A 14,266-nucleotide genomic window follows, 5' to 3' on the forward strand; every position below is an offset into this window, starting at 1 on the left:
GATCGAAGAGAAAACAGCGACGACACGTAGGAACCGAATGATAATCCTTGGTTCGCGTGTTGTTTGACTGGCTTTCTTTCATTGAGGAAGTCCGGCGTTGCATAGCAACAATCGCCGGACTTCCTCAATGGAGGAACACCAGGATGCTTTCAGGTGGATGATTCGAGCGAAGTGGCGCGTTGTCTGTGCCGATTGGGAGGGTCCTGCCAGTCGATCAATGATTTATAGGGGATCCCGTTGCTCGGACAGGTGCACGAACGGAGATACTAACGACTCGTGTACGTAACGTCGTCCAGCCCATGTCTGCGAGAGGAACCGAGACGCAGGCGGCTGCTGCTACCCTGACCTAGGAAGGCGGACTCGAACGAGAGGAGGCCGGGAATGGATTTTCAGACGCGGAGCGTTGGACGGTGACCCAGTTGTGAGGGCGCATGTCGCGCGATTGCGCGCCGTATTTATCCGCGACGCGCGGTTGGAACTCGGTTTTCCGGGGGCCGGTTTGTGTTTACGAGAGTTGCCACGGGATTGGGGCAGATTGCGGGGGATGGGTTTGGAGAGGTTTCGATGAGGATGTGCTGACGACGGAGAGAGGGTTTGGTGGAGTTTCGTTCGTTCGTTGGGAATAGTTGGTCGGGAGGTTTGTTTAGGGGTGTTTGTAGGTGAAAAGAGGATGGGAACTGGGGTTTGAGGAAGTTTCGATGGGTAGGTTCGTTTGAGACTGACTGTAGATAGAAAGTTTAGAAAAAGGAGTTATGGTGATGAGAGTTGGATTTATAGAGAAGGTTTGTTGGTTGGTTGGTTGGTTGGTTTGTTGGTTTGTTGGTTTGTTGGTTTGTTGGTTTGTTGGTTTGTTGATAATTCATTGGTGATTACAACAGTTATTTGGGAATGGTTTTAGATAAAAATAGAAGGTGATGCTGAGAGTTAGGGTTTGGGGAAGTTTCGATCGCTGGGTTTGTTTGAGACTGGGTGTAGATAGAAGATTTAAAAAAAAGAGAGTTATGGCGATGAGAGTTGGATTTAGAGAAGGTTTATTGGTTTGTTGATATTCATTGGTGATTAGAACAGTTATCTGGGAATAGTTACAAAATAAAAATAGAGGAGGTGATGCTGAGAGTCAGAGTTTGGTAAAGTCTTACTGATCTGTTGAAAACAGTTTATTTGACAACCGGAGCTTCCAGAATGCTTAAAGACAATTACGCGAGGGAAACTGATGTCGAACCAAAATATTTAATAAGTTGATAGACATCTAGAAGATTAACCCTACACTGAAATCGATAATTGAAATGTTCTACGATCTTCCGATCACTTTCTTAGAACTTGGTGTCCTGAAGGCGACACATGAGGATCTCACGATCGCACTCACACCAGTCAACCATCTGGTACAAGCCAGTGGAGAATGGGTCATCCCCTAACACGAAGGAAATTGCCACGACTGATCGAAGCAGCCAATTATCGATAACCGGACAGCTTGTTCCATAGATATTCGTATCTGGTCGCTGTCGGGAGGTCCATTAGGACACGTCTTGTTGAAAATTTTAGCGAGACTAGTCTCCCCCCTCCCCCTCCGCCGTCCCGATATCGACGCTCCCATGAAAGCACGCCGATTAAATCGAGGCTGCTTCAATCGCTAATCTGCATGTCTGAGACCCTCGGTGGCGGGAAGATAACTGTACCACATGGTATTGCGTACTGGTAAAAATAGCGTAATATAATAGTGAAATTTGCAAGAGAGAATTCATTGCGTACTTGATCGAATCGTAGATTTTGTATGGAATTATTTTGCATTAGGTTGGCAAGAAAGTAATTTCGGCTTTTTAGTGTGAAATAAAACTCAATTTTTAATGTAATTTTTAATGGTTCTCAGTTGTAAAAAAAATTACATGGGATTTGTTTCTATAGTAACCTAAAAGTGTCAACTGACAAATCTCAAAAGAAACAAATTATAACATTGACAGAAGAATAACAAAACGAACATGACGCTGTCTATTTGTGCAAACCGAAATTACTTTCTTACCAACCCAATAGAATTATTATTCATGGAATGATTTTGTAGAATAATTTTTCGATGGAAGTTTCCTTTTGATGGTATACTCTAGAAATTATATTTTTCTATTCTACTTTTTTTACATTGAACTTTCGAAATTTAGAAATTGAGAATGTCGTTTAATTTATTATCTTATGATTGTACGTTATTTATTTATTTTTTATATTATTTTTGAAACGATGAAGCTCTTCATTGAAGACTTTATCTTAAACTTATCTGCTGGCAGTAGAAGAAGTGAGCCATTGCCAGACGTGATATACCCATATTAATTTCAAAATTTCAAGAGTTTCAAAAATTTTTTAAATTCGAATTTTAAATGAAATGCACCACTGTGCCTCAAAATATTTGGAAACTAAGACAGTCATAATATAAAATAACCCTGTAATCTTATAAAATATATTACTTCTTTGACACTTAGCCTCTCGAAGAAATATAATATAGTGTCAAACACTTTTCCTCATATTAGCCTACAAAATCCCTCATATATTTAATTATCAAATTATTAACTATATCATAAAATATATCACTACTATATTTTTCGTACAATACGAAAATTCATTGACACTTAACCTCTCGTAGAAATATAATATAGTTTCAAACACTTTTACTATTTCTTAAGTCCAAAGTCCTCTAAATATTTAATTTCTGAGTTATTAATTACTGACCATCCTATACGTTAAATGGTACCAGTATAAAGAAATGCCGACAGACGTCCCGAATACCGAGTTTACCGTCGACGGGCCATATTTCGCGGTATTCGAGCTGTCCGCGTGCCACGAGGAAGGTTCAGGACACGTCGCATTCAGGAATCGCGCGAGTGCTCGAGCGGAACGCTTCGAATCAGGCCAATCGTCCTCTCGATGGGGCCCCGGTGCATTCGATGCGCGGGCACATGCACATACTTGAGAGTCGTACATGCAAATCAATATTATTGAATTCCCGGCGCGGGCTTTCACGGTGGCATCAAAAGTTGTCGTATTAACAGTTTTTTTTATAAGAGAATCGATTAACATTGGCATTACTCAGCAGGTAAATGAATAATTTTAATTTTCTTATAGAAGTTAGAAAGAATGCAATTGAAGTTTGGAGTGTCTTGCATTTTGGTTAATACGTTATTGAAACAATTTGTTTAATAGTTGAGAATTGATTGTATCTTTATACTGTAGTTAATATATTACTGATATAATTTGTTTAATAATTTCATAGAGAATTGATTGTATCTTTATATTATAGTTTGCATACTATTGAAATATGTAATATGTATATGTAAAATATGTATTTTTGTATTTTAATTCATATATTATTCTAGAAACAATATTTTTTAATAATATCCCAGAAAATTGATTGCTTTTTTATATTGTAGTTTACATATTATTGAAACAATTCATTTAATAATGTTCTAGAATATTGACTGTATCTTTCTAATAACTCTAAAGAAAGAAATCTATTTTGTTACACATATTATTTTAATAAATAACATTCCTATGTAATACGTTAAAATGACAAAATCTTATCCCCTCTCCACCCGAAAATTTATTTTTATCAATAAAAGGTCTATTGCACATTTATTTTCATCAAGAAATTGTCTACTGAACATTTACTCTGATAACAAAATGTGCTACCTAACATTTATTTCAATCAAAATCAATTTTCCATTCAACAAATTTTCTATTTCATATATATTCTAATAAAAAAATTGTCTATTTAAACTTTATTTCCATCAACAAATATTCTACTTGATATTCATTTCGATCACGAAATCTATTCAAAATTTATTTCGATGAAGAAATCGTTTACTCAACGTTTATTTTACCACGTCTAGTGCCACACGATTTCACACATTAAAATGCACAAAACCAAAAAAACGTAATATCAAACTATATCATTGAATCATTTTATTATTACCGCACGTTTACCTTGCCAAACGTCACTACATTAAATAGCATTACTTATAATATAAAAAAATTCACAAATAATCATCGTTTAATCGACAGAATTACATTAATTCGATTTGGTCGAGGGTGAGCCCCATAGCAATCAACGTGTTAACCCTTTCTACAACGAGTTAGACTCATGGTGAAGATTTTCAACATGATTCAACAAATATATATATTACTCATTTCATTCGACTTCAAAGTAAATATTATTCTCTAATCAACTATTATACTTAAAAGGAAATATAGGCGTAAGATATACTTAGAATTTGTCTCTTTTTCCAATAAATTATTAATCCCAAAGTAGTCGTATCGATCAGAATTGAGAAAGAAATCATAGGCCAAGGGGTTAATCGACAAATATTCTTAAAATTGATTTTGATCAAAAGTGTTCGATTGTACGGTGCAGTGTAATCTCGTTTCGAAGATTGTACTCACAGGGACAGATCGTGCAGCCCCAGCGTCCGCCTCGTATTCCCGCACGCGAAATAGAAGAATCGGCCGACGCCGCGGCACGGCGGAACGAAAGTGGCCGGCCGCGGCTGCTCGAAATGCGCTCGCCGCACGTGCAGGTGCATTGTACTTGGTTACGTAGAAGGGAACAATAGGCAGGCTCGTGCTAATTTTAATCGGCCGATGCCACTCGAGCGGCCGAGAACGACTAGTTCTTTCTTTCGTTCGATCGGCGCGATCCGCTCTCTCGTTTTCTTGTTTCACACGTCTTCGATTGGCAACCGGCGTAACACTGTCGTAACAGGGAGAGGGGTTTGAGGTTCATGGGAGGAATAATATTGGATTGGAGTTGATAGGGTGATTTGAGGTGTGTTTATCGTGGTGACGATGAGCGTGGGGGAGATTTGAGATTGGGCATAATTTTGGGCCTTATTTTGGGACTAATGGAGCTTTAAAAATGGTCTCTGTGTTGATTGGATTGTTTGAATGGTTTAGAGTGGGTAGTCGTGGGCTAATAAAGTGGGTGTTTGGATAATTTTGAGAGATTGGGCATAATTTTGGGCCTTACTTTGGGACTAATGGAACTTTAGAACTGCTCTGTGTCGAGTGGATTGTTTGGATGGTTTAGAGTGGAAAGTTGTGGGCTAATAAAATGGGTGTTTGGATAATTTTATAAGATTAGACCCTGTTTTGGGCCCGATGAAATAGTCTGCGTGTTGAATAGATTAGTGGAATTATTTGTATGTAGATTATTTGGAAAGCTGGAAGGTTGATAAGATGAGTATTTGAGTGAGGTTGAGATTGTGCCTAATTTTGGGACTAATATGACTTGAGGAATAGTCTAAATACTATTTAAACAGTTCAGATTGACTTCACTGAAAGATAGGGGATTGTTAAAATACACATTCTGATCAGACCTTGAGACTGGGTCTCATTTTGGGACTGATCTAATTCCTGATACAACCTATATAACAATCTAGATTACTGTTTTTTCTGAAAGATAATTGTCTGAGAGAATATACCAAGATTCTGTTATGAAAATACAAGAATTGGGTCTAATTTTGTGACTAATTTCACTTAAAAATACTATAGTCATCAATTTAACTATTCAAAATGTCCACTACAGGACAATGACTAAATAAAATATACATTTTGATGAAATTTGTATTAGATCGAAACTGGGCCTGATTTTGGGACTGATTTATACCTTTCACCGTTCCATTTCTCTTATTCCACTTATACCTATCTTAAAAGGAACTCTAACGGACTAAACTATCAGCATTATCGCTGAAAGTTCATACAACAAAAGTAAATGTAAACGTAATTGGCCAATGGCACTTTAAAACGCGGTTTTTGTCTACTATCGAGGCTCCAATCGCAGCAACGCCGATGTCCCTAACGGGCACGGTCTGTCCGAAGTTTTCCGTTGTACAAGTTCGAGAAACTTGGCACTTTCGCGTCTAACCGCGTTCGTTCGCCGCTTCGAAAACCGCGACAAGGCTCGTCGAAACTTTTTTCATCGGACGCGGGAAAGTTCGCCGCGTGGAACGACCGCAAGAAAACGAGGAGAAGCCGTACCCAGACTTTCGACTTATATAGACAACGCGTCCCCCGGGGCTCGGCGAAGAATTGTCGATTCTTCCCACTTTTTGTATTAGCTCTTACAAAGAACGAAAATATAACTGAGACATCGTGTACAACGGCTCGAAAGTATTGCCAGAATTCGAAGAAAAGAACCGTTGGAAGTTTAACCGTTTGCGGATGAAGATTCTGCGAAATATACGAAACCTTCAGCAGATAAAGCTAAATTACCCATCAATTGATGAAATCATAGAAAAGAAGAAGACTACGTATTGATCTGTTGCTTTTCGAACAATTAAATCATTCATCCGCGACTTAATCTTCCAAATACGAAAATTTCATCTCCTCGAAATGTCGACATTCGCCCGCAAAGAGTTAAATTTATAGAAAAAATATTGGTCAACGAGAGTATATTTCGGAATATTATTGGTCGATTTTGATGAAATCTTGGTGGAAAGTTGTTCTCGAAAAAATATTTGTCACGTGGTGTTTTATGTTAATTGACATTTACTTTGAAGGGGTGGAAACAACCCTTAAAGTTGGATAGACCGCCAGAAAGAAATATAGTTTGGTGGATTTCTCAAAAACTACTGGAGCTAAACGAATTTTGTACAAATCAAATTTGTATACTTCTTAATAAGGAATCCTTTTGTGTAAAGGGATTCTAACAAAGTTTATTTGTTCAAATAATATAATAAAAAATGACGTTTTCTGTTAATTCTTCTAATATAAAGAAATTCTAACAAATTTTATATTCAAATAATATGATTAAAAAATAACGTTTTCTGTTAATTTTTCTATCAAAACGTTGGTTCGAATACAAAACACGGATAAATTGGAATTTTCATTTTTGCATAGTAAAAGATATTATCATTAAATAAATACCTGTGCTTGTACAGCCGCGAGATAGAGCTGCGCCTCGCCAAGCTCGAAACGTTTCATGGAAATGTCTTCCTGTAGCTCGGCCACTTTAGTGTAAAGATTGCTTTCGGCACTCCTGCAATGCACAAAAGAAGGGAAAACCGTTCAGCGGTTCGAGTTTCAGGGAATTAAAAGGGTCGAGTGTTTTCCTGGGCGGAGGAAGCGTCGCAGAATTGCTCCTTCGTCACGTGTTTCTCCTTAAAGATTAAACGAGCTCGCAGGATATGGAACAAGAAGTGATTAGAATTCTTCTTTGCTCGCAATATTAAAATTCATAATGTTTTCTTTCGACTTTGATGCCGAACAAGTCTTTACTACTTCCAAATATTTGCTAACAATTAGCAAATAATTTTTCAATATTTTTATATTTTATGTATAAATGGAATATATATTTTTATTTCTTCTACCTGACGAATCGATAAACTATTCTAGGTCAATTGTAACATCACCCTACAATTCCATTTAGCTCACCCAATATTTTCATGAAGAATTTATCAACATTCAAGAACAATTTTTTGCACTTTATTTAAAGGGAGGAAATATTTGATTTAATAATTCTAACTATCTGAAGATTAATTGTGAAGCTATCTCTAGCACTTCACTTTGTATTCTCAATAACTGGGAAGCAGTGGTTCTCAATTCCTCAAACTGATTATTTAAAAGGCGAAATAATTTGGAGGTAAATTGTTTAGTATACAATTGAATGTTACGTACTTTTTTTGCATGCCCACCAGTGCATTTAAAGCGTCCTGGATTCGTGAAATCTCTTGATTGAGACCATCGTATTCTCGTTGAAGATCGTCCATCAGCGGCAGGGTGCTGGTTCCGGTTGGAGCCAGTTCATCCCTCAACGATGGCACCTGATTGATTCTCTCTATTGGCACTTGTTCTGGAGGACCTGGAGCCACGAACAAACGTCTGGCTGGTTTCTTAGACGGTGCTGCGTTGGCTGCCAAACTCCTTGCCAGAATCTGAACAGAGGAACAGGATCCTCTTAGTAAAATTAACATTACAAGGGAAACATAGAAACGAAGGAATAAAATGGTAATCAGACTTTAAATAATAATTTGACAACAGAAGTCTGTATAATAAAACGATAATACAAATATATATAATAAAATAATAATAAAAATCTATTTCTAATATAATTTTCAATAAGTTATGTTTGTCTTAGTATCTCTAATTCCTTAATGTTCTGAAAATACCTTAAAGTACCATTTTGAATTTGAAAGTTCCATTGGTAGGTATTTTAAAAATTTAATTGAATTTTAATTAAAACCACTGTAGTGTGTAAATAATTTTACATCCTAATGACACTACTGTGTTAAAGAAATTGTTTAGATCTTAAAATTGATCTGGCTAACTATAAATAAGTTACTACATTAAATGAGTATTTATCAATACAGATATCAGAATAGAAAATTAGATAACTCAAGAAATAAAGAGTTAGAGTACAATTATTATTTTTTGTTTCATAGTTCGACTAAATAAGTCCACTAGCTTCAACTGAAGTCTAGAAACGTTTTCAGGGTGTAACACGAAGTGCAAAGGGCGAATTCCAAGAACTTCAGAGCTAAGATACAAAGATGGCCGCTGGGAGATTGAAAAGGCTACTGAATATCCTTGGACCATTGAGCTACGAAGCTGCTCGAGGGAAAGACTTTATATTCAGCTTCAGCGTCCCATTCGCGTGAAGTGCCGTAAAGCGAAAGTTCTTTCCAGTTCGACGCGTTTCTATGACTAATCATCTCAAACGCCTAACGGGGGGGCTGTGTCGCGCGATAAAAGCCTTTTCCATCTTACCCCCGACCCCTTCCCGAACAGAATGACTTACCCATAGGAGCCAGTAATTCGAAATGGAAGCTACAATCGAGTTTACGAGTTCTGGATCTGTCGAGAAATTTACTCGTTCTCCTCTAGAATCCTTCGAAATGGGGGTAGCTACCCTTTAATGGCTCTCGATATGATGAAAGTAGATCGGAGTGAAAAAAATGTTGCACAAAAACATTAAAAAAAGACATCTTATGGAGCTTATGAAATAAATCTTGTTGCCTTTTTAATTTGTAGCTACCCCATGAGGTCACGCTTGCTTATGACGACGTTAGAGAATATTGGTATAATTCTGGAAGATGTTTTTACATAAAATTCGACGATTAGAAGCAATATAACTTTGAGTTTGTTTATTAGTTTCACTGGTTCAAAGTAAAAAAGAATATTAGAAAAACAGTGTTATAGAATTTAAACTACCTCTTTTATTAATGAAGATTCTTTGAGATTATCCTAGTAAGTTGGGAGTCCATGAATATCAATAGCCTAAGAACAGACTTCAGAAAATGTCAGAAAATATACACATTACTGTTCTTCAATTTTCTTTTTCTTTCATTTCCATCTGCTCATTTCCACAAAACCGACCCAGAGCCTCGTAAACTCGAGTACCTACAGGTAGTAAGGTGTCTAATTAACCCCTGACTCCGTAATACCCTGCTGGACTCGTAACGAGCATTTCGAACTGAATTCGACAAACATAAGTGCTACTTACTTTTAATAATATAAATTGAATATTACTTTTCTATTGTCAATCACTAACTAATGTAGACAGAGAATAAATACCAAATTATTTTTTCCAAAAAACAGTTAATGACGAAATAGCTTCATCAAACACAATTGAATTCACGAACCCCAAAACACAAGTCAACCAATCAACATTTCCAGAAAATCAATCTTCCTTTTCATCTTCGTTCATTCATTCGTCATACATTTCATGTACCCTTACTGCAAGCATTGTCTATACATACAATTTCGTTACGTGTACGTTTTCATATTATTAAATAGGCCTGAATAAGCTAAAAACCTTCAGTCGCCCTTTAAAAAAGTCACAGGAAAAACTAATCCAATAATTCAAATAGAGTCGAAACCCTAGATCCTGACCAGAGTTAAATAAATAACTCGCATAGATAACGTTGGAAAGTGGACTTGTGCAGTTTTAGATTTCACAACTTCAATCATCAAAGAAATCATAAGATGATAAGGGGTTAATAGCAAGACTAATCCCAGGAGGACCTACTTGCAGGTCGTTCAACGGCACGACGACCTGAGCCTCCTTGGCGACACCCTGATAGCACTTGGCCTGCTCTCTGGCCCTATCCGCCGCGGCCTCGGAGATCCCGGCGACGCATTTGCACGCCAAACCGCACAGCTCCTCGTAGACCTCCGCTATCTCCCCCAGAATGCTCGTTAGGCATCGCGTCTGATACCGTTCCGTGATAGCGTTAGTGGCCCTTAGTTGCAGAACGTAGGCGTTGTGCGCCTCGAAGTAGGCGCGTTTCAGCTCTTGCTCGGTGCCACCGTCGATCATCAGCAGCGCGGCGTACGCGCGCTTGTAGTCGGCTCGGGCACGCTGCAGCTTCTCCTCGGACTTGGCTACCACTTGCTCGAAAGCCTCGCGATGGGCGAATACCTGGAACACAAAAGATCAGTTGGTTGGTTAGTAGTGATCGTTAATTGTGGCAGGAGGAGTGAGAGTTTCTAGGGAGCAAGAGGGTTAGCAGTGATCAGCTGGTTTGGTAGGATATCTGGGACTTTCGAGTGTAGAAAGATGTCCGAGACTTCGAAGTGTAATAAGAGATCTAGAATTTTTGATGGAAGGATGTTTGAGACTTCGAATTTGGAAGATAGAGGATTGTGTGTTGGCAGTGATCGTTAGATATAGGTTAGTAGTGATTGTTAATTGTGGTAGGAGGAGTGAGAGTTTCTAGGGAGCAAGAGGGTTAGCAGTGATCAGCTGGTTTGGTAGGATATCTGGGACTTTCGAGTGTAGAAAGATGTCTGAGACTTCGAAGTGCAATAAGAGATCTAGAATTTTTGATGGAAGGATGTTTGAGACTTCGAATTTGGAAGATAGAGGATTGTGTGTTAGCAGTGATCGTTAGGTATAGGTGGTTAGTAGTGATCGTTAACTGTGGCAGGAGGGGCAGGGGTTTCTAAGGAGCAAGAAGGTTAGCAGTGATCAGCTGGTTTAGTAGGGCATTTGGGACTTTCGAATGTAGAAAGATGTCTGAGACTTTGAATTAGGAAGATAGAGGATTGTATTTTAGCAGTGATCATTAGATATAGCAGAGTATCTAAGACTTTTAAAGAGAGCAGGACATTTAGGATCTTTGAGTATAGAGGGATGTCTAAGACTATAAATTGTAGGCATAGATGATTTTATCTTAGCAGTGATCATTAGTCATAGCAAATCATCTAGAACCTTTAAGTAAAGTAGAATATTTAGGAGTTTTAACTGTAGAAGGGTGTCTAAGATTTTCAATTGAACAGGTAAAGGATTTTAACTTGGTAGTTATCATTAGTAATAGTAAAAAGTTTGGGACTTTCAAATACAGCAAGGTCTCAGATCCAAAGTTGGAACTATAGTCCCTGATCAAAAAATTTGGCCACCATTGATACCATCTTAGAGAAAATTAGCAATGATATATTATAACTCAGGTTTAATTTATTTACTTAACTCTCGGTCTTAACTATGATTAATAAAAATTTAATTATAATCATAAAATACAATAATGATTAATAAAAAATTTTAGCAACTATGAGTGGCCCCAATTTTTTTAACAGGGCCTGTAAAAAGATACTTGCCTTCCTCGATTGAAGCTTCCGATGAAAACTGGCTTCCAAAGTGGGCCTAGACAATTGTTGTTGGAAAAATGCTGCTACGTCCAGGTGGGCTACCGCGTCAGCCTCTACCTGGCGGAGTAAATTCTCCCAAACCCGTCGCATGCCACCTGTGTCGATCCTCATATCCCCGGATCTACCGCGAAACTCGTCGACCAGACGCCGAACGTTCGCGGAATGGTTCTCCATCGCAACGCCCAGCTCCTGAGCGAACTCCGACACTGTAACAAAACGGATTATATTAGTTTGACATCGTTGAACGAGGTTTGAGATGGGCAACTTTAATTTATTATGTTGAAACGTAGAGAAAGATAGTTCGGTAACACTAAAAGATAACGTTGTTGATGAGTTTTAGTTTGATTGGTTTGCTTATGTCGTTGCACTAGGTTTGACGTGGATGAACTAGTCTTGATATCTGCTACTGTGAAACTTATCTTAGATCGTGGGAATCTATTTTGGTTCTAAATTAAATAAATTGATAACAAATTTTGTTTACGCTTTCCAGTTTGACTGGTTTGAATCGTGTTTGAACCATGTTTGACGTTGTTGACTTAGATTCTTAATCCATAGAAATAACTTGCAGCAGAGAATTATGATTTGTTTATGATACTAACATTAATATAAAAAGTATGAGGCGGTTTGACCAAGTTTGATCACCGTTTAAAAATATTTTAGTGAACGCACTAGGGAAGTGACAGATGAAAAACTTCAAAGATGCAAATGTAGTAAGAATATAATGTTAAAGAATCGACAATGATCTATTAATTACTCGATTGCATCAACGTTGTAACGACGAATTCGTTGATCTCATTCATTGTCAATCAAATCGCATGTTGATTTGTTTCCAGCCACCGAAGGGCGAAACCACATAACGGTTAACCCCCAAAAATGTCCGTTATCGAGTGCGCTTCCACGGACGTTGCCCGTGCAACAATGGCCACCACTCATTGAATTAACAGACGCCATTGCAAACTGTTTGCCGACACGACTCGTCCGTTTCCCGTGCGTTGAATTATTTGAAGAGAACTCGAAACCCCGTGTAATCGAGGCCGCAGACTTTATGCGTGTCTGATGTGCGTGAAATATCCCCAACAAAATTACCAAATTGTGATTTTAATAGAATTTGATATAACTTTATTTTAGTTTCAATTTCCTGTTGCTATTGAAAATTGAATTTTATTTAATGCCAGCTATTTTAAGTGTCTTCGTACAAATGTGTACATACTCATATAAGCTTCTATGGTCTAATTATAATTTTGTAGAAAATATTGATAAAAATATAGATATGTAAATATATATTGTTAAGGATTAATTTATAAAGATTTGAGCTGAAGGGGAATTTGTGTCATTTAATAATAATTTTGGTAGGTTTAACATTAAAAGAATGTTCGTCAAACTTCTCCAAAGTATCAACTTTATCAAACATTTTATCATACTACAAACTTCATAGAAGGTAACAAACATACTAAGAATGATCATAATAAATGTAATACTTTATATATAATTGTAAATGAATTTTTGTTCACAAAATAATTAATTAATTATTGTTTATACATAATTCTAAAATAAAACGATTAGAATCAATTCATTGAATTAATACATCAATCCTCTCCACGAATTTATAGCTGTTCACGATAATGAGGGCCAAGTCCTGCCTCGATTACTTGGAGTCGGAAAACGTTTAAGTTCTGACGACGTCCGTAAACGTCTTCCCTGGAAAATTCCTTTTAACGAGGGAACAGCTCTGATAAAGCGTTAATTAGGGTGCGAACAGTCCTCGTTAACAACCGATATCTAATAACTTCTACAGTTACGTCTTAGCGGCAAAAATTCTTTCAGGACCAATTAACGGTATCATTAATGTCTCTTGAAATATCTCAACATTTTTGCAGCTTGTAAAGACGCATCTCTTCATTTCATTATTCATGGATCAACAATTAATATTCTTTTCACTAATATTTGTTAATATCATACGAAACTTTCAAAAGGAACATAAACTTCGCCGCTTTTTCTATAAGTTAATTAAGAAAAGAATTTAAATAAATTAGATTACATTAAAAAATAAGTTAGACCACTATTGCTTCAAGCCACTTATTTATGAACTTCAATTTATCATAACTACTATTTTTGAGTTCTCGAAAAAATAAGCTTCTATGAAAAATTGTTGGATTAATTAAATACTAATATTGTAATATTATTAATAATATTAATTAATGTTGATTATTAATGTTAGTAACTGTAACGTTGTAAATTGCAATATTCCAGATTATCATGTTCCAATTCACAATACTCTAATTTACGAAGTTCCAACTTATAATGTTCCAATTTACAAAGCTCCAACTTACAATATTCCAATTTATAATGTCCCAATTCACAACGTAGTTAACAATATCAATTATTATTAATTATTTATATCACTAATCGTAACATTACCATTTAACAAATCTTAATCAATTTCCAACAAATAAAAGTTAGATCACTAAACCACTCAAATAATAGATACGATTTTTATTTTGATGACAGAATAATGACCCAAGGTTAAAGATTTATTTTAACAGTCAAGCCTTTGAAACGGGATCGTTGGAAACCCGCAAACGTTTCGTTAGACCCTCGGATCGTTTCCTCGCGGCTGATAAATTACATTCATAGGGTTCGAGGGGAA

General features: G+C 36.9%; 1 protein-coding gene across 5 annotated transcripts in view; it reads right to left on the reverse strand.

The window, feature by feature from the left end:
* The window catches only part of Stacl (SH3 and cysteine-rich domain-containing protein), a 111,472-nt gene that overhangs the window by 21,813 nt on the left and 75,393 nt on the right, over positions 1-14,266 (reverse strand). For all 5 annotated transcript variants that reach the window (XM_031974359.2, XM_031974356.2, XM_031974355.2 and 2 more), the window contains 4 exons: positions 11,569-11,825; positions 10,001-10,393; positions 7,651-7,907; positions 6,901-7,012 (listed from right to left, as the gene is read on the reverse strand). In XM_031974359.2, coding sequence (XP_031830219.1) covers positions 6,901-7,012; positions 7,651-7,907; positions 10,001-10,393; positions 11,569-11,793 — 987 coding nt within the window. In that variant the 5' untranslated portion in view covers positions 11,794-11,825. The remainder of the gene's footprint in view (positions 1-6,900; positions 7,013-7,650; positions 7,908-10,000; positions 10,394-11,568; positions 11,826-14,266) is intronic.

The sequence above is a fragment of the Nomia melanderi genome, chromosome 2 (genome assembly GCF_051020985.1).
Source record: "Nomia melanderi isolate GNS246 chromosome 2, iyNomMela1, whole genome shotgun sequence".
NCBI lineage: Eukaryota > Metazoa > Arthropoda > Insecta > Hymenoptera > Halictidae > Nomia > Nomia melanderi.